The sequence below is a fragment of the Mirounga leonina genome, unplaced genomic scaffold (genome assembly GCF_011800145.1).
Source record: "Mirounga leonina isolate KUSES-001 unplaced genomic scaffold, KU_Mleo_1.0 Mir_115, whole genome shotgun sequence".
NCBI lineage: Eukaryota > Metazoa > Chordata > Mammalia > Carnivora > Phocidae > Mirounga > Mirounga leonina.
The window spans coordinates 26,109,903-26,131,227 of NW_023270268.1; the positions used below are offsets into that span (position 1 = coordinate 26,109,903).

The 21,325-nt window shown below is 36.4% G+C and overlaps 1 protein-coding gene across 6 annotated transcripts in view; it reads left to right on the top strand.

The window, feature by feature from the left end:
* Nucleotides 1-21,325, top strand: part of ANKRD28 (ankyrin repeat domain 28) — a 200,816-nt gene that overhangs the window by 33,092 nt on the left and 146,399 nt on the right. The window contains exons 1-2 of one of the 6 annotated variants that reach the window (XM_034994247.1): nt 16,869-18,476; nt 20,728-20,785. The exons of 4 other annotated variants lie outside the window; for them this stretch is intronic. In XM_034994247.1, the coding sequence (XP_034850138.1) occupies nt 18,460-18,476; nt 20,728-20,785 (75 nt within the window). In that variant the 5' untranslated portion in view covers nt 16,869-18,459. Of the gene's footprint in view, nt 1-16,868; nt 18,477-20,727; nt 20,786-21,325 lie in introns of those variants that run through there. One more of the 6 variants, XM_034994331.1, reaches the window with a different exon arrangement.

Consider the following 21,325-nt stretch of genomic DNA (forward strand, 5'->3'; position numbering starts at 1 on the left):
ATGGCTGCCTCAAATATTTGGAGGTCTGCCATGCAGAAGTAGGAATGAACTTTTATCATATGTCAGACTAAGAACTAGTGTGTGAAAACTACAGGAAGAGATTTCAGCTCAATGTAAAGAAGAATTTTCCTAGTTTAAAAATGGCACAGAATACTTCTTCCTGGAGATAATCAAGCGTCAGATTGATTCCCCTGAATTTCTGTGATGCTTAATGACAGAATACCTGTTATATGCCAAGAACTTTCGTAAACACTTTAATACAGTGAGTGTGTAAACATTTAGGTAATTATTTGTAACTTTACTGGTGAAAAAAGTAAGATTTAATGAATTAGTGAGCTAATAAAACACTTCTGTCTTTATGCCTTATTATATACTGGAACTATACTAGGAATTTTGTGAATTTTTTTCTAAATTTTACTTTAGGGGCGCCTGGGTGGCTCAGTCGTTGGGCGTCTGCCATCGGCTCAGGTCATGATCCCGGGGTCCTGGGATCGAGCCCCGCATCGGGCTCCCTGCTCAGCGGGAGGCCTGCTTCTCCCTCTCCCACTCCCCCTGCTTGTGTTCCCTCTCTCGCTGTCTCTCTCTCTGTCAAATAAATAAATAAATAAATCTTAAAAAAAAATAAAATAAATTTTACTTTAGTCTCATTTATAGATGAGGAAACTAATTCAGAGACTATAACTTGCCCAGGTTTACTGCTGGCTAGTTGATCAAATAAGAATTTTAACGAAGATCTCTTTGATTCCCCAAATTGCTTTTTCTACTGTTCCACTGCAGTAGTTACATTGTTTTGCATTATCTACCATGTTTGTGTCTTGGGGAACAATGCCCCCTTACTTTTGGATTCTGTCTCTCCATCATTCTGTATCTCGCCTAATGGGACTTCCCAGAGTTCTCCACTACTTGATCACCCCCTACCTTCCTTCACATAGGCCAATCAGAATTCCCTGGGAGTTTTTAACTGAAATGAGGAAAGAGAATCATCCTTCTGTGGTGATAGATGTAGAAAGATGCAGTATTTGAGAGCTGCCCATGTCAGTGTTCTTTGAAGGAAGCTGGACTGCCCTGAGAGAGTGATGCCTGCTGACAAGCTAGTGTCTTGGCTGTGTGAGTGTGTGGTTCCGGTTTTCCTGATGCCCATCTGCATTCATTTCCTTGCCATGGCTTAGTTATTCCATCCTTCTCCTATGTGAGATATCCCTAGTAGCTTTAAAAAATTCCTCTTTTCGCAGGAGCAGAAAGGATTGAGCAGGGCCGAGCAGTACTGGTTGCTTTTGACAGATGAGAAGTGGCTATGGGGGCTATGCTGGGGAAACCCTCTGACAGGGAAGAAATTAACCATAGAAGAAGAGAGTCACATCAGTGTTGGGGAAAGGTGGGATTGTCAACAATGGTGATTTTTCAGAATTAATTTGTTAAAAGCCACTGGATCCATTTAACCAAATGCAGCCTGTGGTATACTGAAATCTTATGACAAAGGCAGAGCTCTCCTCGTTGAATAGTGTTTGGAGCCCTGGCCTCCTTCTCTTACCCCTTTTCTGTCCCCTTTTTGTCTACTACGTGAGACACCTTAATATGATCTAGAAGGATTTTTTTTTTACCTCCTAAAGTCTACTTTTTTTTTTTTTTTTGAAATATTTATTTATTTGAGAGGGAGAGAGAGAGTACATTAGCAGGGGGAGGAGAAGGGGTAGAGGGAGAAACAGAAGCAGACTCCCCCGCTGGGCAGGAAGCCCAATGTGAGGCTCCATCCCAGGACCCTGAAATCATGACCTGAGCCTAAGGCAGACGCTTAACTGACTGAGCCACCCAGGCGCCCCCAGAGTCTACTTTTCTGTATTAGTTCTTAAAGACAAGAGATACAGCAGCTACTCTGGGGATTGGTGGAGGAAGGAGAAAGGAAGATGGGGAAGGGATTTATGTTTATTAAGTACTTAAAGTATAGTGAGTACTATATATGAATTTGAGGTAAATGATATTATTCCTATTACAATTAAGGGGATTCCTATTACAATTAAATTAAAAATTAAATGACTTTACCAAAGTCACAGGGCTAATCCTAGATCTGTTCTAACTTCAAAGCTTGACCATTTCATGTAACTGCTAGAGAGTGAGTAGCTGTGCAGTCGTTCACATATGTCAGTCAAAGATCAGAGTTAGTTGCATCTGACTTCATCTAATAAAAGACAAATTCAGGGCAAAGGTTAGGAACAGGAACAAAAGAGGAAAAATGGTTCTATAAAGGACTAAGAAGAGAAGAAACACAAAAATGATTATAGTCAATATGAAGTACTAACTGGATTATGCTCAGTGATACCCAGAAAGATATATCTCCGTCTCACCACTGAACAAAATGCTGTATCAGCCAAACAGCCGAAGTTGTAATACCTACATCTTTGCCTCTAAAAAATGAATGATTCTCAAAAGATGAGAATTTTTCTGTACTTCAGAGTTAACAGGAACAAACTATTTTTCCTTTTCCAAGTGGAATTAAAAGACGTGTGTGCAGTTTCTGAAGGGCAATGGCCTTGGCATTACAAACTGAAAAGCAGCTCTGTATAAGCATTAAGTAGAGCTGAGAGTAAAGAAAGTACGTTGTTTTCTTCCTTTCTAACCTTCCTTTTTTTTTTTTTTGAGTAAAGTCTGTCTTAGGCAGTTTACGCTGGTAAGTAGACAACCTTGAAAGAAACTAGTGTTTAGTTCTAAAACTTGCATTACCTTACTATTTAAACAACTATTTTATACACACATGCACACAGATAAATGGATGCTGGGGCTTAGTGTATTTTTGTTATATGAGAGTGCAGTACATTTCATATGGTGTTTTCAGGGTCCTAGGGTCTTGCCGCAGTGCTTTGTGACTGGAATTGGAGTGGTGACCTGGTGGACCTCTGGGCAGCATTCTCTTTCTTAATCAGAGTTGGGTCTGTTTGGGTTGTCTTCTGTTTATACATTCTCATGAATGTGTGTGAAAGCATAGGCATACACACATATATTAGGTGAAATCATCTGAAGTCTTAGTTTTCATGAAAGGATACTCTCAGATTCAAATTATATGTATCAGGACATTGCTGTTCAGTGATATTAACTCATAATCTTAAGTGTTCTTACATGTCTTTTTGGAATTTGCAATGTTTTTGCCTATAATTCTGTTTGGATCCAATGTTAATGGCTATTGAAGCCTGTGTCTGGAATTATTTTCAGGTGATGATTAGAGATGATGAACTTTATTTTTTTAATTTTTAAAAAAATATTTATTTGAGAGTGAGCAAGCAAATGAGAGAGAGAGCACGAGTGGGAGGGAGGAACAGAGGGAGAGGGAGAAGCAGACTCCCCGCCGAGCAGGGACCCCAATGTGGGGCTTGATCCTGGGACTCCAGGACCATGACCTGAGCCACCAGGCACGCCCCAAGATGATGAATTTTTATTTATAAGCTGTCAGCTTTTGTGTGATACACAAATAGTGAAAGTGACAAGTTTGGTGTAGGTTGACAAGGATGTGTCTTTGGTACATTGTGTTAGTAATACAGACATGATAATAATGTGAATCCGATATAATAATAGAATTGTAGAGCTTCTGGATGAAGGCTCTTCAGGCTTTGATATTTACTAAATAATTTTATAGAAAGGCAGCCTAAGTTCCTTCCAGGTTCCTAACCTAGAAGGTGGTATAATTGAACTTAAATTTGTAAGACAGTCTAAAAATCAAGCTCACATCAAGGGACTTTTTTTTTTTTTAAACTTTGGTTTAGTGTATATGCACAAACAATGCAACAATATAGGAGATCCAAGAAAATGACTCATAGGCATATACCAGTGTTTCATAACTGTGTGAAGAACTCTCTGGTCCTAATTCATATGTATATGTAATACAGATTTTTCTCCTTCCACGTTCTGGTCTTAGTTCATGCTGCTGTCATATCTTATTTGGATTGATGTGGTAGTTCTCTGACCAGTATACCCTTTTCCAGTCTTGCCCCCATTTCAATTCAGTTTTTTCTTTGTTCATTTGTTCTGTTTCTTAAATTCCACATGAATGAAATCATACAGTATTTGTCTTTCTCTGACTAATGTATTTCACTTAGCATTATACTCTCTCATCCATCCATGTTGTTGCAAATGGCAACATTTCATTCTTTTTTATGGCTGAATATTATTCCATTATGTATATGTACCACATCTTCTTTGTTCATTCATCTATTAGTGGGTACTTAGGCTGCTTCCATAGTTTGGCTATTGTAAATAATACTGCAATAAACATAGGGGTGCATGTGTATCCCTTTGAATTAGTGTTTTTATATGTTTGGGTTAAATACCCAGTAGTTCAGTCTCTAGATCATAGGGTAGTTCTATTTTTAATTTTTTGAGGAACCTTCATACTGTTTTCCACAGTGGCTGCACCAGTTTGCATTCCCATCAACAATGCATGAGGGTTCCTTTTTCTCTACATCCTCACCAGCACTAGTTGTTTCTTGTGTTTTTGATTTTAGCCTGAGAGGTGTGAGGTGATAGTTCATTGTGGTTTTGGTTTCCATTTCCCCTATGATGAGTGATGTTGAGCATCTTTTCATGTGTCTGTTGGCCATCTGTATGTTTTCTTTCTTGTCTTCTGCTCATGTTTTAATTGGATTATTTGGGGTTTTCTGGCATAGGGTTATATAAGGTCTTTATATATTTTGGACACTAACCCTTTATTGGATATGTCATTTGAAAATATCTTCTCCCATTCAGTAGGTTACTTTTTAGTTTTGATTATTTCCTTTGCTGTGCAGAAGCTTTTTATTTTAATGTAGTCCCAGTATATTTTTACTTTTGTTTCCCTTGCCTTAGGAGACATACCTAAAAAAATGTTTTCTGTGGCCAGTGTCAGAGAGATTACTGCCTGTGCTCTCTTCTGGGATTTTTATGGTTTCAGGTCTCACATTTAGGTCCTTAGTCCATTTTGAGTTTATTTTTATGTATAGGGTAAGAAAGTGGTCCAATTTCATTCTTTTACATGTAGCTGTCCAGTTTTCTCAACACCATTTGTTGAAGAGACTTTTTCCCATTGCATATTCTTGTCTCCTTTGTTGAAGATGAATTGACCATTATAATCATGGGTTTATTTTTGGGCTTTCTGTTTTTATTCCATTGATCTGTGTCTATTTTTGTGCCAGTACCATACCTACTGTTTTGATTACTACAGGTTTGTAGTATGTCTTGAGGTCTGGGATTGTGACACCTCTAGCTTTGTTCTTCTTTTTCCAGATTTCTTTGGCTATTTGGGGTCTTTTGTGGTTCCATACAAATTTTAGGATTATTTGTTCTGGTTCTGTGAAAAATGCTGTTGGTATTTTTACCAACATTGCATTAAATCTGTAGATTGCTTTGGGTCGTGTGGACATTTTAGCAGTATTTGTTCTTCCAATCCATGAGCATGAAATATCTTTCCATTTGTTTGTGTTTCCTTAATTTTCTTTCATCATTGTTTTATAGTTTTCAAAGTATAAGTCTTTCACCTCCCTGGATAAGTATATTCCTAGATATTTTATTATTTTTGGTGCAAATGTAAATGGGTTTATTTTCTTAATTTCTCTTTGCTACTTCATTGTTAGTGTATAGAATGCAGTGGATTTCTGTATATTGATTTTGTATCCTGCAACTTTACTGAATTCATTGATCAGTTATAGTAGTTTTTTTGGTGGAATTTAGGGTTTCTACATATAGTATCCTGTCATCTGCAAATAGTGAAAGTTTTACTTCTTCCTTACCAATTTGGATGTCTTTCATTTCTTTCTGTTGTCTGATTGCTGTGGTTAGAACTTCCAGTACTATGTTGAATAAAAGTGGTGAGAGTGGCCATCCTTGTCTTATTACTGATCTTAGGGGAAAAACTCTTCAGTTTTTCACCATTGAGGATGATGTTAGCTGTGGGGTTTTCCATATATGACCTTTATTATGTTGAAGTATGTTTCCTCTAAACCTACTTTGTTGAGAGTTTCTGTCATGAATGGTTGTTGTACTTTGTCAAATGCTTTCTCTGCCTCTGTTGAAAGGATCATATGGTTTTTATCCTTTCTCTTGTTGATGTGATGTATCACATTGATTTGCTAATATTGAGCCTCCCTTGCATTCCAGGAATAAATCCTACTTAATTGTGGTGAATGATTTTTTTAATGTATTGTGGGGTTCAGGTTGCTAATATTTTATTGAGGATTTTCGCATCTGTGTTCATCAGAGATAAAGGCCTGCAGTGCTATTTTTTTTTGTAGTGTCTATCTGGTTTTGGTGTCTGAGTAATGCTGCCCTCACAGAATGAGTTTGGAAGCTTTTCTTCCTCTTCTATTTTTGGAAAAGTTTAAGAAGAGAAAGTATTGAGTCTTCTTTAAATGTTTGGTAGAATTCACCTGTGAAGCCATGTGGTCCTAGACTTTTGTTTGTTGCAAGTTTTTTGATTAGTGATTCAATTTCATTGCTGATGATTTTCAAATTTTCTATTTCTGATTCAGTTTTGGAAAGTTATATGTTTCTAGGAATTTATCCATTTCTTATAGGTTGTCCAGTTTGTTGGCATATAATTTTTCATAATATTCTCTTATAATCCTTTATGTTTCTGTGATGTCAGTTGTTTCATTTCTGGTTTTGTTTATTTGAGTCCCTACCTCCCCGCCTTCTTTTTGATGTGTCTAGCAAATGGTTTATCCATTTTGTTGGTCTTTTCAACGAACCAGCTCCTGGTTTCATTGATCTGTAAGAATGATCTTTCTTGATAGTTTTTTTTTAATTAATTTTTTTATTAACATATAATGTATTGTTTGTTTCAGAGGTACAGGTCTGTGATTCATCAGTCCTACACAATACACAGCGCTCACTACCACACATACCTTCCCCAATGTCCATCACCCAGGCCCCCCATCCCTCCCACCCCCCTCCCCTCCAGCAACCCTCAGTTTGTTTCCCAAGATCAAGAGTCTCCCATGGTTTGTCTCCCCCTCTGGCCTCGTCCCGTCCCATCCTTTCCCCTCTTCCCCTCCCATCCTTTCCCCTCTTTCCCCATGATCCTCCGCCCTGCCTCTCAAATTCCACACATCAGTGAGATCAAATGACAGTTGTCTTTCTCTAATTGACTTATTTCGCTTAGCATAATACCCTCTAGTCCCATCCACATTGCTGCAGATGGCAAGACCTCATTCTCCTTGATGGCTGCACAGTATTCCATTTCATATATATACCACATCTTCTTTATCCATTCAATCCATTCATCTATCGATGGACATCTGGGCTCCCCCACAGCTTGGCCATTGTGGACATTGCTGCCACAAACATGGGGTGCAGGTGCCCCCTCGGACCATCACACCTTGATAGTTGTTTTTTTTTTTTAAGATTTTTTTATTTATTTGTCAGAGAGAGAGAGAGAACGCCCAAGCTCAGGGAGTGGCAGACAGAGGGAGAAGCAGGCTCCGCACTGAGCAAGGAGCTCAATGCAGTGCTCAATCCCAGGACCCTGGGATCATGACCTGAGCCGAAGGCAGACGGTTAATGGACTGAGCCACCCAGTCATCCCATATCTTGATAGTTTTTAAATTAGATTTAAAAATTAGACAGTATTTTTAAAATTTGAATGTAATTTTCAGACACACAGGATAAAATAAAATTCAATAGGAATCTAAATACCTACCACCAAGAATAAACAGATGTTAATACTTTACCATATTTCCTTTGTGTCTCTTTAAAAACTGTTTTATATATGTGTAGTTATATATACAGCTGGAGCCCCATTCCCATTTTTCCCTAGGTAATTGCCTTGAAAGTTTTTTTTTTTTAGCATTTATACTGTGTTTACATATACATAAACAATATATGATATCATTTTTATGTTTTCTAAACTTTTAAATAGTATGTGTCTTTTGCAACAGTTTTAAAATTTTTTCTGTGTTGATATATTTGTTATAATCACTATATTCCTCATACAAACAGTTTATTTTCTTAATACTGCAGTTGGGTAGTTTCCAGTTTTGAGCTATTACAAATAGTGCTGCAGTAGATGTTCTGGTATGTCTCCTTGTGCATGTATCTAAGTTTCTCTGAGGTTGATGTGGGGAAGTAGACTTACATATAGCATATATACATGTTTACCTTTACTGTGTGATTTTTATTTTTTCCCAAGTGGTTATACCAGTTACATTGTGTCTTTACTCTCAAACTTTTTTTTTTTTAAGATTTTATTTATTTATTTGAGAGAGTGAGCATGAGTGGGGTGGGGGGGGGGGGGGTGAGTAGAGAGAGAAGCAGGCTCTGGGATCATGACCTGAGCCGAAGGCAGACACTTAATTGACTGAGCCATCTAAGTGCCCCTCAAACTCATTAATAGTTGTTTCAATTTGACTTTGGTTTTTATAGCTTGATGTGTGTCAAGTAATATCTTGTTTTTATTTGTATTTCCCAGGTTCCTAGTGAGATTGAATACATTTTCACATGTTTTGACCAATTGGATTTTTTTGTATGAATTACCCATTTTGATTTTTTCTTATAATACAGTTATGTATGTGTGTGTTCACTATGAATTTTACTGGTTTTGCTATATAAAACATCTGGGTATATAGCTAGTCTTTTCACTTTGTTTATGGAATCTTGTTCAGGACTTTTAAATTGAGGCGTAATCCGACTTATCAGTGTTTTATGTTCTTTCGTGTAAGAAACCCATCAAGGTTCTAAAAGTATTCCGTTTCTTCTTAAAATTTGCAGTTTCTTTACCCACTTAGTTTTCTGACCCACCTGGGAATTTTATTTTTGTATATGGTGTGAGAATAAATTTTTTTTTCAAAATTGACTTTTCTTTACCCTTTGATTTCCTATATATATTTTTAAAAATTTCACATCCCCATGAAAATTATTGAGCTTAACCAGTATTCCATTGAAATTACGGATTTAATTTGGAAAATTGACATTGTACAATACTGAGTCTGGAAAAAAGTAGATGATTCTCATGCAGCAGCTACTCACACCTATCCCTGTTGTCTGCCCATGCATTTTCCCATAGTTGCCATCAAACAATCATAGCTCTTCCTTCTCTTCCTTAAATCTTGCATGAGTGTTCCTCATTGGCAGATGCTATCCTTGAATCATTTGGGGGAAAGGGATTCTGGGAAATGTAGTTCCAGACTTCTGCCCGGTGATGCAGAGTAGACTACAGAAGGGTGTATTGATGATGCAGATTTTACAATACACAAGCCAAGCAAACATAAACAAATATGTTCTTATTTCCCTCCCTCTTTTACATACAAGGGGGCTTGATTGTTGTGTACTTTACCACCCAATTGATTTGTTTTGGAGATCTTTTTCAGTGGGATGTGCATTTATAATTTTGCTAGCTATTGTCAACTGCCCTCCGCTGAGGTTATATCAATTTATATTTCCACCCATAGTGTGTCACTTTCTATTGTTTTGCATCCTGGCTAACTGCATCCTGCTCTCCTATTAAAAATATTGTTTTACCTTCATTTGGTAAACTCCTTTTTGTTTAAAAACTGTGAAGTCTTCCTGGCAGAAGTGATAATCTGACAGTATGCATGCACATGCACCTACTCAGTTCATCTTACTCTACTATATTAGAATAGTTGTGCTTTCTCTGTGGTTATATGACATATTTCATAAATTATTTATAAACATTTTCTCTGTGCCCCTTTGTAGGTGTGGGCTTTTTTTTTTACTTGTGATTGTATATCCCTCTATCATAAATACATTGGGTATGTGTTTGTCTCCTTTACTAAACTATAATCCTTTAGAACAGTGCTGTGCTATTTCTTTGTGGGCAGCACCTAGCACATAGTAACAACTCAGTAACTGTTGGAATGAATAATACACAATTCTAAATAGAGGGTATATGCAGCTTTATGACCTTTTTTAATTTAGCAGTGTATTATGCTGGATGCTTCACATATATGAACATAACTCATTAAAACCATTGAGTCTTTTTGCTGTTGAGTTGTATGAATACTTTATATATTCTGGATACTAGACTCTTATCAGATACATAATTTGCAAATAGTTTTTCATTCTTCAGGGGCATTTTCCTACTTTCTAAGATAGTGTCCTTTGATGCACAAAAATTTTAATTTAAGGGGCGCCTGTGTGGCTCAGTTGGTTAAGCGACTGCCTTCGGGCTCAGGTCATGATCCTGGAGTCCCTGGATCGAGTCCCGCATCGGGCTCCCTGCTCGGCAGGGAGTCTGCTTCTCCCTCTGACCCTCCCCCCTCTCATGTGCTTGCTCTCTCTCATTCTCTCTCTCTCAAATAAATAAAATCTTCGGAAAAAAAAATTTTCAATTTAATTTGGTAAAGTCCAATTTGTCAAATTTTGGTTGTTGCCTGTGCTTTTCGTGTCATATCTGAGAAACCTTGCCAAATCCAATGTGATGAAATTTACTCTAAAATTTTAAGTGCACATGGAACATTCTCCAGAATAGATCACATACTGGGTCACAGATCAGCCCTCAGCAAGTACAAAAAGATTGAAATTATACCATGCATATTTTCATACCACAATGCTATGAAACATGAAGTCAACCACAAGAAAAATTTTGGAAAGACTACAAATACATGGAGGTTACAGAACATTCTAGAAAATAAAGAATGGGTTAACCGGGAAATTAAAGAAGAAATTTAAAAAGTACATGGAAGCAATGAAAATGAAAACACGACAGTCCAAAACCTTTGGGATGCAGCAAAGGCAGTCCTAGGAAGGAAGTATATTGCAATACAGGCCTACCTCAAAAAGCAAGAAAAGTCTCAAATACACAACCTAACCTTACACCTAAAGGAACTAGAAAAGGAACAGCAAATAAAGCCTAGAGCCAGCAGAAGAAGGGAGGTAATAAAGATTAAAGCAGAAATAAATGATACAGAAACAAAACAGTAGAACAGATCAATGAGGCTAGGAGCTGGTTCTTCGAAATAATTAATACAATTGATAAACCCCTAGCCAGACTTAACAAAAAAAAAAAAAGAAAGGCCCCAAAAAGATAAAATCACGAATGAAAGAGGAGAGATCACAACCAACATCACAGAAATACAAACAACTATAAGAGAATATTATAAAAAATTATATGCTAACAACTGGGCAATCTGGAGGAAATGGACAAGTTCCTAGAAACATACAAACTACCAAAACTGAAACAGAGGAAGAAATAGAAAATTTGAACAGACCCATAACCAGCAAAGAAAATGAATAAAAAATCTCCCAACAAACCAAAGTCCAGGGCCAGATGGCTTTCCAGGGGAATTTTACCAGACATTTAAAGAAGAGTTAATCCCTATTCTTCTCAAACTGTTGATTCCAAAACCAGACAGACCAGAAACAGTCATTTCTATACACCAGACACCACTAAAAATGATGAACATGGATGTAAAAAATTCTCGACAAGATAGTAGCAAATCGAATCCAACAGTACATTAAAAGAACTAATTACTACGATCAAATGGGATTTATTTCTGGGCTGCAGGGCTGGTTCAGCATTCGCAAATCAATCAACATGATACACCACGTTAACAAAAGAAAGGCTAAGAAGCATATGATCCTCTCAATAAATGCAGAAAAAGCATTTGACAAAATACAGCATCCATTCTTGATAAAAACCCTCGACAAAGTAGAGATAGATGGAACATACCTCAACATCATAAAGGCTATATATGAAAGACCCACAGCTAATATCCTCAATGGGGAAAAACTGAGAGCCTTTCCCCTATGGTCAGGAACAAGACCATGATGTCCACTCTCACCATTAGTATTTAATATAGTATTGGAAGTCTTAGCTTCAGCAGTCAGACTACAAAAAGAAATAAATGGCATCAAAATCCAGGAGGCACAGAGAACCCCCCAAAATTAAAAATAAAATGGTCAACACCCCAACATATAATAGTGAAACTGCAAGTCTTAGAGACAAAGAGAAAATCCTGAAAGCAGCTCAGGACAAGAGGTCTGTAACCTACAAGCGCAGAAACATTAGATTGGCAGGATACCTATCCACAAAGACCTGGCAGGCCAGAAAGGACTGGCATGATATATTTAGGGTGCTAAATGAGAAAAATACGCAGTCAAGAATACTTTATCCAGCTAGGATATCATTCAAAATAGGAGTGATAAAAAGCTTCCAGGACAAACAGGAACTAAAAGAATTTGTGATCACCAAACCAGCACTACAAGAAATACTGAAAGCAGTCCTCTAAGCAAAGAGAGAGCCCAAAAGTAACATAGACCAGAAAGGAACAGAGACAGTATACAGTAAAAGTCACTTTACAGGCAATACAATGGCACCAAATTCATATCTTTCAATAGTTAACCCTGAATGTGAATGGGCTAAATGCCCCCAACCAAAAGACACAGGGTATCAGATTGGATTAAAAAAACAAGACCCATCGATATGATGTCTGCAAGAGACTCATTTTAGACCCAAAGATACCTCCAGACTTAAAGTGAGGGGGTGGAAAACCATTTATCATGCTAATGAACATCAAAAGAAAGCTGGAGTGGCAGTCCGTATCTCAGACAAATTAGATTTTAAACCAAAGACTGTAATAAGAGATGAGGAAGGACACTATATCCTACTTAAAGGGTCTATCCAACAAGAATATCTAACAGTTGTAAATATTAATGCCCCAACATGGGAGTAGCCAATTATATAAGCCAATTGATAACAAAATTAAACAAACACATCGATAATAATACAATAATAGTAAGGGGCTTTAACACCCCCCTCACTGCAATGGATGGATCATCTAAGCAGAAGATCAACAAGGAAACAAGAGCTTTGAATGACATACTGGACCAGATGGACTTCACAGATATATTCAGAACATTCCATCCCAAAGCAACAGAATACACATTCTTCTCCAGTGCACATGGAACATTCTCCAGAATAGATCACATCCTGGGTCACAAATCAGGTCTCAAATGGTACCAAAAGATTGGGATCATTCCCTTCATATTTTCAGACCACAGTGCTTTGAAACTGGAACCCAATCACAAGAGGAAAGTTGGAAAGAACTCAAACATAGAGGCCAAGGAGCATCCTACTAACAAATGAATGGGTCAACCAGGAAATTAAAGAAGAATTTTTAAAAATTTATGGAAACAAATGAAAATGAAAACACAACTCTTCAAAGTCTTTGGGAAGCAGCAAAAGCAGTCCTGAGAGGGAAGTATATAACATCAAGCCTTTCTCAAGAAACAAGAAAGGTCTCAAATACACAGACTAACTACACCTAAAGGAGCTGGAGAAAGAACAGCAGATAAAGCCTAAACCCAGCAGGAGAAGAGAACTAATAAAGATTAGAGCAGAAATCAATGAAGTAGAAACCAAAAGAACAGTAGAACAGATCAACGAAACTAGGAGCTGGTTCTTTGAAAGAATTAATAAGATCGATAAACCCCTGGCCAGACTTATCAAAAAGAAAAGAGAACGGACCCAAACATATAAAATCGTGAATGAAAGAGGGGAGATCAGTACAAAGAATTATAAGAACATATTATGAGCAACTATATGCCAGCAAATTAGGCAATCTGGAAGAAACGGATGCATTCCTAGAGACGTATAAACTACCAAAACTGAACCAGGAAGAAATAGCAAACCTGAACAGACCCCATAACCAGTGAGGAAATTGAAGCAGTAATCAAAAATCTCCCGACAAACAAGAGCCCAGGGCTGGATAGCTTCCCAGGGGAATTCTACCAAACATTTAAAGAAGAAATAATACCTATTCTTCTGAAGCTGTTTCAAAAAATAGAAATGGAAGGAAAACTTCCAAACTCTTTGTATGACACCAGCATTACCTTGATCCCAAAACCAGACAAAGACCCCACCAAAAAGGAGAATTATAGACCACTATCCCTGATGAACATGGATGTAAAAATTCTCACCAAAATACTAGCCAGTAGGATCCAACGGTGCATTAAAAGGATTATTCACCACGACCAAGTGGGATTTATTCCTGGGCTGCAAGGTTGGTTCAACATCCGCAAATCAGCCAGTGTAATACACTACATAAATAAAAGACAAGACAAGAACCATATGATCTAGAACTCAGGAAAGTGCTGTACTTACTTTACAGTTTTCTTCTAGAGATCTGAACCTGTAAAAGGGAGAGACCCATAAGATGAGGTCTGAGAGGGTCCCATACCGTTTCTATCTCCTTAGGACATGTCAGCCTCTTAGCATGTTGATGCTCAACTGAGCTTCAGTGTCAAGATTTTTTATCAAGGATTCAATTTATAGGTATGTAGGTTGAATCGTTGGTAATATAATTAAATTCAATCTTTAGCCCTGTTCCTCTCCTTAGAGGTCAGGTGGTCAGGTTAATAGGACATGGCTCACAGCCTCAACTCTCTTATAACATGATTGTTCTTTCCGGCATGGCCAGCCTCAATCTGGAACAATCTACGGGCCTACCATGAGTTACCTCATTAGCATTAACTCAGATATGGTCCTAGGGGCTCACCATGAATAACAAAGACACTTGTATCACTCAGGAAATTGGTAGGTTTTAGAAGCTCTCAGGTATCCAGGACAAAGATAAGACAAATTTTTTTTATTATTTAACATTACATATATTGCTTTGTTCATGTGCAAATATATCAACTAAAAGGTAAATTTCTCTGCCTCCTCCCCCTTTCTTTTCCCACCTTCCCATGATTTAATAATCAAAACCAAATAGAGCTATACTTGAGAAATCTTTCTCCCACTTTGAGTCCGATGAATAAAAACTTGTGCAGCCCACTTGAAATGAATCACCATATTTTCTTCCATACCCTTCATGCTTCTATGTACAAATAAAAGCAGATATGTATGTCTTATTCTCTCTATACAGTCTACACTGTATAGACTCCAGTGTAACCTGCTTTTTTTCACTTAAAAATATGGAAATACCTATCTGGGATATATCAGTAGAATACACATTCACGGTTTGGTTAGATATTGACAAATTGCTCTCCCACAGAGATTATATTAATATGTTATTTCAGTATAGAACCCAAATAGTTTCAGACTTCTTGATCTTTGTCAGTTTGAGTGATGAACAGTGGTTTATACATGTAGTTTTAATATGAATTTCTCTTGAGTATCTGTGTATGTTTTCACATTTGTCCTTCCTTTTCTATGAATTGTTTGTATTCCTTGCCTATTTCTTAGGCAAATGTTTGTCATTTGTTGTACTTTGTGGTTACATCTTTTTCAATGTAGAAATTTAATGTTTTTAAATAGATTTATGAATTTTTTATGGCTTTCTAAATTTTTGTGTCTTCCCTATTTGATTATTTTAATAAAACTATTGTGTGGCTTTTTCTAGTACTTTTATACTTTTTCTCTATGTTTATGAAGGTGTAATTTAGCGGGGCTCCTGGGTGGCTCAGTCTGTTAAGCATCTGCCTTCAGCTTAGGTCATGATCCCAGGTTCTGGGATAAAGCTCCCTGCTCAGCAAGGAGTCTGCTTGTCCCTCGCCTTCTGCCCCTCCCCCTTGCTTATGTCCTCACGTGCACGCGCACTCTCTTCTCTCAAATTAAAATCTTAAAGCTCACATGCACTCTCTCTCAAATAAATAAAATCTTTTTAAAAAGGGTGTAATTTAGCTGTAGTAAAATTTACCCTTTTTGGTGTACAGTTTTGTGATATCTTACAAATGCATTTAATGACTACCACTTCCATTATCCCTAAAAATTCATTTGTGTCCTTTTGTATTCATCCCCTCCTGAGGTCCCCAGGTCCTGGCAGCTACTTATCTCTTCTCTGTCCTTAAGGTTTTGCCTTTTGCAGAGTGTTGTAAGAAATTGAATCATTCAGTGGGGCACCTGGGTGGCTCAGTCGTTAAGTGTCTGCCTTCAGCTCAGGTCATGATCCCAGGGTCCTGGGATCGAGCCCCACATTGGGCTCCCTGCTCAGCGGGAGGCCTGCTTCTCCCTCTCCCACTCCCCCCATTTGTGTTCCTTTTCTCGCTGTGTCTCTCTCTGTCAAATAAATAAATAAAATCTTAAAAAAAATTTTTTTTTTGAATCATTCAGTATGCAGCCTTTCACTTAGCGTAATGCATTTAAGATTTACCCATGTTGGTGTGTTCAAGTCATTAATTGGTTCCTTTTCTATTACTGAATCATTTTCTAGTATATGAATTTACCACAGCTTATTTATCCATTCTCTAGTTGAGGTATTTCCAAGTTTTGGAGGTTATGAATAAAGCCAATATAAATGTTCATGTACAAGATTTTTTCTGAGCATAAATTTTTATTTTATTAGATTCATATCTAGGAATAGAATTGTTGAATTATATGTATGACTATATGCAACTGCCAGATCATTTTCCAAAGTGGCTATATCATTTTGCATTCCCACCAGTAATGTATGAGAGTTGTAATTGCTCTGCATCCTCTCCAGCATTCAATATTGTCAGTTTTTTTTTTTTAAAGTCATTCTACTAGGTGTGTAATAGTATCTCATTGTGCTTTAATTTGCATTTTCTTAGTGATTAATGTCTGTGTATTGTCTTTTGTGAAGTGTCAAACTGTACATTTTTTGCCCATTTTAAAAATTGGGCTTTTCTGTTACTATGTTATATGAGTTCTTTATTTTGGATATAAATCCTTTGTTATATATCTGATTTGTAAGGTTTTTCTCATTCTTTTTTTTTTTTTTTGCCAGAGAGAGAGAGAGGGCACGAGAGTGTGAGAGTACAAGCAGGAGGAGTGGCAGGCAGAGGGAGAAGCAGGCTCCCCGCCCAGCAAGGAGCCAGATGTGGGACTCGATCCCAGGACCCCAGGATCATGACCTGAGCCGAAGGCAGACTCTTAACCAACTGAGCCACCCAGACGCCCCAGGATTTTCTCATTCTGTGGCTTGTGTTTTCATTCTTTTAATTATCCTTTTCAAAGAGCAGAAATTCTTTACTTTGATTAATTTTAATAAATCAGTATTTTTATCTCTGGATTGTCTCTAAGACATCTTTGCCTATTCCAGGCCACAGATATTTCATCCTGTGTTTTTTTCTAGAAATTTTATAATTTCAGATTGTATGTTTAGATCTGTGATCCATTTTCAGTCATTTATTGTGTTAGATATTAGCTGGAGGTGTTAAGTTTGTTGGTTTTTTTTTTTCCCTTGCCAATGGATTCTCCAGTTGTGCCAGACCATTTTTGGGGAAGATTATTTTTTCTCCATTGACTTGCTTTTGTGCCTTTGTCAAAAATCACATTACCATGTATGTGTGCATCTATTTCTGGACGCTTCTGTTCCATTTCATCAGATCTGTATGTCTCTCTTGCAGTATCACACTGTCTTGATTACTGTAGCTTTCTAGGAGTGTGAATTCTCCAACTTCATTCTTCTTTTTAAGTATTGCTTTGGTCTTCTATATAAATTTTGCCTTTCCATGTAAATTTTTATATCAGTTTATTCATTTCTACAAATACCAAAGGTACTTTGGGATTGCATTGAAATGTGTAGATTAAATGTGGAAAAATTGACCTCTTAACAATATTGAGTGTTGAATCTATGAATGTGGTATCTCTCTTCATTTATTTAGGTCTTTGATTTCCTTCAGCAGTATTTTAGTTTCTAAAAGCATACAGATTCTGCATATATTTTGTTAAATTTACACCTTAGTATGTCAGTTTTTGGGGTGCTGCTACAAATGTATGCTTTTAAATTCTTTATTTCCAGTTCTTTGGTAGTATGTGCAAATATAATTGTATTCCACGACTTTGCTAAACACTCTAGATATGAAAACGTTTTCAGAGATTCTGTGGCGTTTTCCACATAGATAATCATGTTGTGTGCTAATATAGGCAGTTCTCTTTCTAAATTGTATGCCTTTTATTCTTGTAGCCCTATTGCAGTGGCTAGGACTTCCAATATTATATTGAACAGAATTGGTGAGAGCAGACATCCCTGCCTTGTTTCCCCTTAGGGAGAAATCAGTTAGTAGTTTCCTAGTACTTTTATAGTTCTTTTAACACAAACATTTCAGTATAGTGATCACTTAGCAAAGGAATCATATGAATTTTTTTTTCCAGATGGCTTCCAGTTTTCCTGATATCATTCCTTGACTAGTGCACCATATGTATGCATATCTGTGCCCCCCACACATGAACTTCAATCAAAGCACCTACTGCATTGCTTTGCTGTTTACTTTTTACTTATCTTTCTCTTAATAGAAGATGAGCATTTTGGGGGGGATAAGAAATGGTGCCTACCCTCAAGGAACTAATGTTGTGAATAATTGGTATTAGATTGGACCATACGAAATTGCCAGTATTAATTTTTTCTGCTTACAAGGTCTAATTATCCGTGTGAGAAATGTTCCTGCATGAGAAATTGTTCATCACTGTTGTGTGCTTATAAGCAAAGCCATGGAGCCTAGAAATACTGATGTAAATGGGATACAACCACTACCCTTGAAGGAGATACTTTCTCTGTGGAAGACAGGGTCTTTACAACATTCATGTGTTTAATTCTGTGGTGAGTCTGTCAATATGTGCACAAATTTAATCTCAGTTGGAATCTACTTGTGATCTTAGCTTTGTACTTCTTATATCTTGGACTATAAGACATTTTGGCAGTGATTTCTGTAACTTACTGAGAAGCTTGACATACTTTTATGTGATAATTTTATGTGGAAAATATACATTGTTCGGTTTGATATGACATTTTTTCAGTCACTTGGTATCTTATAGATTTCCTTTTGAAATAACTTGATATTTTAAAAGAAGAAAGACATTAAGGAAATCATAACACAAAAAATAAAACTGTTGCATTTCCCTACTCCAGTTTTTTGTGTATTTTTTTTTTATTGTTAATTATATGTGGAGGGAAACTATAATATTTTTGTATTATATATATTTTTGTAATACTTAGGCTGGTCTTTCACTACTCTATATTGCAAGTCTGGAAAAAATATATGAGAAACTTTGTGTAAGCTTCATGAAGCCTAAGTAGTTATTAACATGATTATTGAATAAGTATTTGTGGTGGGGGGAGGCTAAACTAGCTGGATTTGATTACAGTAAGAAAATGTAATTTTTACATGAAAATATGTTGATTTTAGTTAGTAGAGATGAAAGTTACGGTAGTCACATATTTGATAGCATCAAGAGAGTTGCACAGTTTTTGAGGCAATTAAATTGTATTGGTAAATATATAGTAACAAGACTTTTTAATCAGTTATTCAGGAATTTGCTTATGGTACTGTTTTGGGCTTGACTATTAACGAGATTAAAATCATTAAAACCTTTAAAGCACCATTTTTTTCATTTGAACTCTTGTTTAAAATACATGACTCAGAGAAGACCACCTTTGTGTTAGTAATAATCAATAGAAGTACCCAGGAAATTTACTTTCTTTTGTATTTACTGCCACCAAATGGCAAATTAATAATATTACTATGTCTGTTATATTAATACTGTAGAAGACATTCTAAACGTAATGCCCTGTTAGTATTGTTCTGACAGGGACGCCTGGGTGGCTCAGTCTGTTAAGCGGTTGCCTTTGGCTCAAGTCATGATCTCAGGGTCCTGGGATTGAGTCCCGCATCGGGCTCCCTGCTCAGTGGGGAGCCTGCTTCTCCCTCTCCCTCTGCTTGTGCTCTCTCTGTCAAATAAATAAAATCTTGAAAAAAAAAAATTATTGTTCTGACAAGGTTAATTTGTTCATAAAGAGTTTTGGCAAGAGAAGAAAAAACAAATTTTAATCCGTTTAGAACTGTAGCGGACCTTCTACCAGAGCATATAGTCTGGTTTCTATCTTCTTTAACATACAGAAAGGCATATTAGAACATAGTGGACATCACTATGACAAAGATGATAAAAACCTGATAACTCAGACCTAATAGGAATGTATTTGACAACATACTTTTATATAGGGAATTTAATTCTGACATTTATTCTGTCTAGGTTATTTTACTTGAGAATGATGACTCCAGAATATTTTAGGCCTAATTTTATTTATTTGAATATAAGCCATTTTACTAAAATTATTGGGATATTATCCTTATTATATGAGAGTGTAAAAAAAAAATAGTAGCAACCCAAATTTTCAGTCTTAGGAAAATTGGTTAAATACAATAAGATGTTACTTTTTAATTTAATGTTACATAGTTACTGAAAGTGTAGTAGAGGAATATTTGAGATGGATAAAGATCCACATTAGTAAATGAGGGAGATGGGGAGAAGAAGTAAGTTACTAAACAGTATGTTATCACAGTTTTTTCAAAAGTACATTTATAGAAAATAATTATCAGTGTTTATCTTTGGGAGATATTGTGATTTCTTAAATTTATGCATATCTAAAATGAACATGTTTTAAATATTCAGAAATTCTGTGGATTGAATATTTTATGCTTTATAGACAGATCCCCATGGACGCATTTGATTATATTATAGTGAATATATTCGAACAGTTTTTTGGTTTTGTTTTATGGGTATTTTTTTGAATAATGAAAATGTCTTATTGCAGGCAGTTCTGACTCAGACTTCACTTTTTGAGTCACTTCTGATTGGTTCATATTTAAAGAAAAGCTTTACAAAAACTCTGCCTTGTTACACAGATTAATAATTTTCTTTCTTAACAGAAGGATAAGACTTCTGAATTAGTAAGATTTTGAATATTACCTAATAATTCAGTGCTTTGTTAAAGTGCTAGTTGTGTTTATAACCTAGCCCTTCATTTCTAGGGTCAGCATATTCTCGCTTTTGATATCTGTTTTCTGCTATAGGCCTGAGATACAACTACTGCTTCTACCAGAGGAAAATAGTATGGGAATTCCTATTATGGTAGGTTATTTTCCAGTAGTCTCTCTGAAGTAATATAGGCAGCTCTTGTAATTCATTAGTTTGTTGGTATTTATGCCTCCTCATAAATTAAGCATAGCTTTTCTACATTCTACATAACTATATGCGAATTCTTCATGTCAGACAAAATCTTTTGTTGTAGACATTTAGTTTATGTGTGGTGGTCCCTGTATTCCTGGAAAACTTAATTATAACAATTTAATGTAAATAGATTTTTAGTGGAGGGGCTGAAAAATCTAAGATCTCTGTGATCTCTATGTTGTAGTTTGGAGAAGAGAATATGAAACAGTTGAATAGTATGGTACTATAATTAGTTTTTTCTGTTTGTTTTTGTTTTTTAACTAGTAAATTACTAGATGTTTTCATTCTTCTCTTGTCAAGTTGTATGCATCACCTTGCTCATAGCTCATTCTCTTACATGGAATATGTTTGTAGTGCACTCTGTAAACATTATCAGCCATTCAGTATCACTGGGGAACCTCAATTACGTGGTGATTCCTATGTTTTTAGTGAAAGTAGTTT